The following is a 1,887-nucleotide window of genomic DNA, read 5'->3' on the forward strand; positions in this document are numbered from 1 at the left end:
GGAGTCAGGTTAAGACTTCATAGATCCACATCTTGACTTTAACTTAAGCAAATTTGGACTAAATATGTTTTTTCCACAAAGGTTTTATTGGGCTATGCAGAAATATGATTTTGGCATGAAGCTAAAAGTTCAAAAATGCATTTTTCCAGAAATTATTTGTGAATTATTTTTTTTTTTCAAACATATTTTCAGAAATTTTAAAGCCACATTTTAAAGGCGTGAGGATGAAACACCATGTGAAAGTGTTTTGTCCATTTCTATAAATAAATAAATAAACATGAGCTAGTGTCAGTTGGGCGCTGTACCAGGCCTGCAGGCTCAGGTTGGATCTGATGTTTTTACTACAAATGTAATTATTCAGGCAGTAAATTCATGGCATTATTGAGTGAATAAAAGGATTCCGTGAAAAAATTAAAGCAATTTTATATATTTACAGAAACTCGTACGAAGGAGGCGCTTTACTGTTGCTAAGCAACCACCTTTGAGGAAGCTGAGCATCTAACTTTAAACTGATTCGGGACCTCGGTCTGGCCGGTGTGACAATGCCGGGCCGTCCTTCGCTGAAGGTTTTGTCGGGGTTCTTACCTGGAGTGACGGCGACGCCGTTGCCATTGACGATGGGCTTTTCCTCCTCCTCCTCCTCAGGGGGCTCGATGCTGGCTTTCTCCATGTTGCTGACTGACTTGTTCCGCTTTCTTTTGCCCTCGGAGCTGGGTCTGGCGCCCGGCAGCAGCTGGTCCGTTACATTTAGCAGCAGAGCGCTGGGCTCAGCTGGAGGCTTTGGGGTTCCGTAAAAGTTATCTGCAACGCAGAAATAAGAAGAGGAGAAAAGAAATTCAGAACTATGGATTCAAATCTGCATTCTGATGACTGTAAATGTGACGACAGAGGAGCAAATTGACTATAAACTGGCAATTTGCAATTCGCACATAACTGCTAATGTAGAAAAGTTGTCAGTTTTTCAAGAAAATTGAATAAAATTTTCAACTAAAAAGCATAAATCTCAAACACTGATGTTCTTTGACATTTTTAAGGTTCAAATTGCATGAAATAAGTCCAGAAGCTTTCTGAGATTATAAATTAAGAAAATTACGTGACAAAAATCCCACAAGTCCTTTAAAACTGCAGAGGTAAATTTATAAGATGTACATCTGGATATTTTAATTGAGGTACATCGACTCTCCTTTCTGTATTGGAAAAAAAAAAACCCTGGAGACGGTGAGGCAGAAGCTGCAACATGGCTGCTGTGAGTCTGCACTGTTAAAATGTCCTTTTGATGCAGGTCAGGAGCCAGAATCTTCCATTTACACTCTGGAAATTATCCAGGACACCATCTCCTAAATTTACAACCTAAACCTTAAAGGACTTCTAGCATTTTTCATAATCTGACCTTATATAAATTTAAAAAATAACCTTAGAGGTTGTTTCATGCTAATTTCCATTTTTTCAATGTCAGAGAATATTATTTCATCATGGGAAATTATGTAGTTTCTTGTATATATACAGCATTTACATTTTAAAAAATGTCAAGTTTTTTATTCACAAATATGTTATTTTTTTTTATATTATTTGTAAGAAAAACTCATCTTTCATAAGAGAGATGCACTGATTAAAGCCTAGTGGCCAATATCTGATTTACCCACAAAAATATCTTTAGGAATCACACTATAAAAAGACATTAGGTTTTACTTTTTAATTCTTTTTCTTTTGGCCATTTGAAATCAGAAGCACAGCTGGCGTCTTTAATGCGATGGACAGCATTCGTTATTAAACAGGGTTTTGCTAATATTTCATAAAAAAAGACGAGATGATTACAGAGTTATAAAGATTAATTACTTTTATCATCTTGTATTAGCAGTTAGCTGAGTTAGCATTTCTGGTAATGAA

At 36.3% G+C, this 1,887-nt stretch overlaps 1 protein-coding gene across 1 annotated transcript in view; it reads right to left on the reverse strand.

The window, feature by feature from the left end:
• Nucleotides 1–430: 430 nt before the first annotated feature.
• LOC107101701 (membrane-associated guanylate kinase, WW and PDZ domain-containing protein 2-like) overlaps nt 431–1,887 on the reverse strand; it is a 179,847-nt gene continuing 178,390 nt past the window's right edge. The window contains exon 4 of the mRNA XM_015400713.1: nt 431–801. Coding sequence (XP_015256199.1) covers nt 431–801 — 371 coding nt within the window. The remainder of the gene's footprint in view (nt 802–1,887) is intronic.

The sequence above is a fragment of the Cyprinodon variegatus genome, unplaced genomic scaffold (assembly GCF_000732505.1).
Source record: "Cyprinodon variegatus isolate N-32 unplaced genomic scaffold, C_variegatus-1.0 Scaffold1136, whole genome shotgun sequence".
NCBI classification, from domain to species: Eukaryota; Metazoa; Chordata; class Actinopteri; order Cyprinodontiformes; family Cyprinodontidae; genus Cyprinodon; species Cyprinodon variegatus.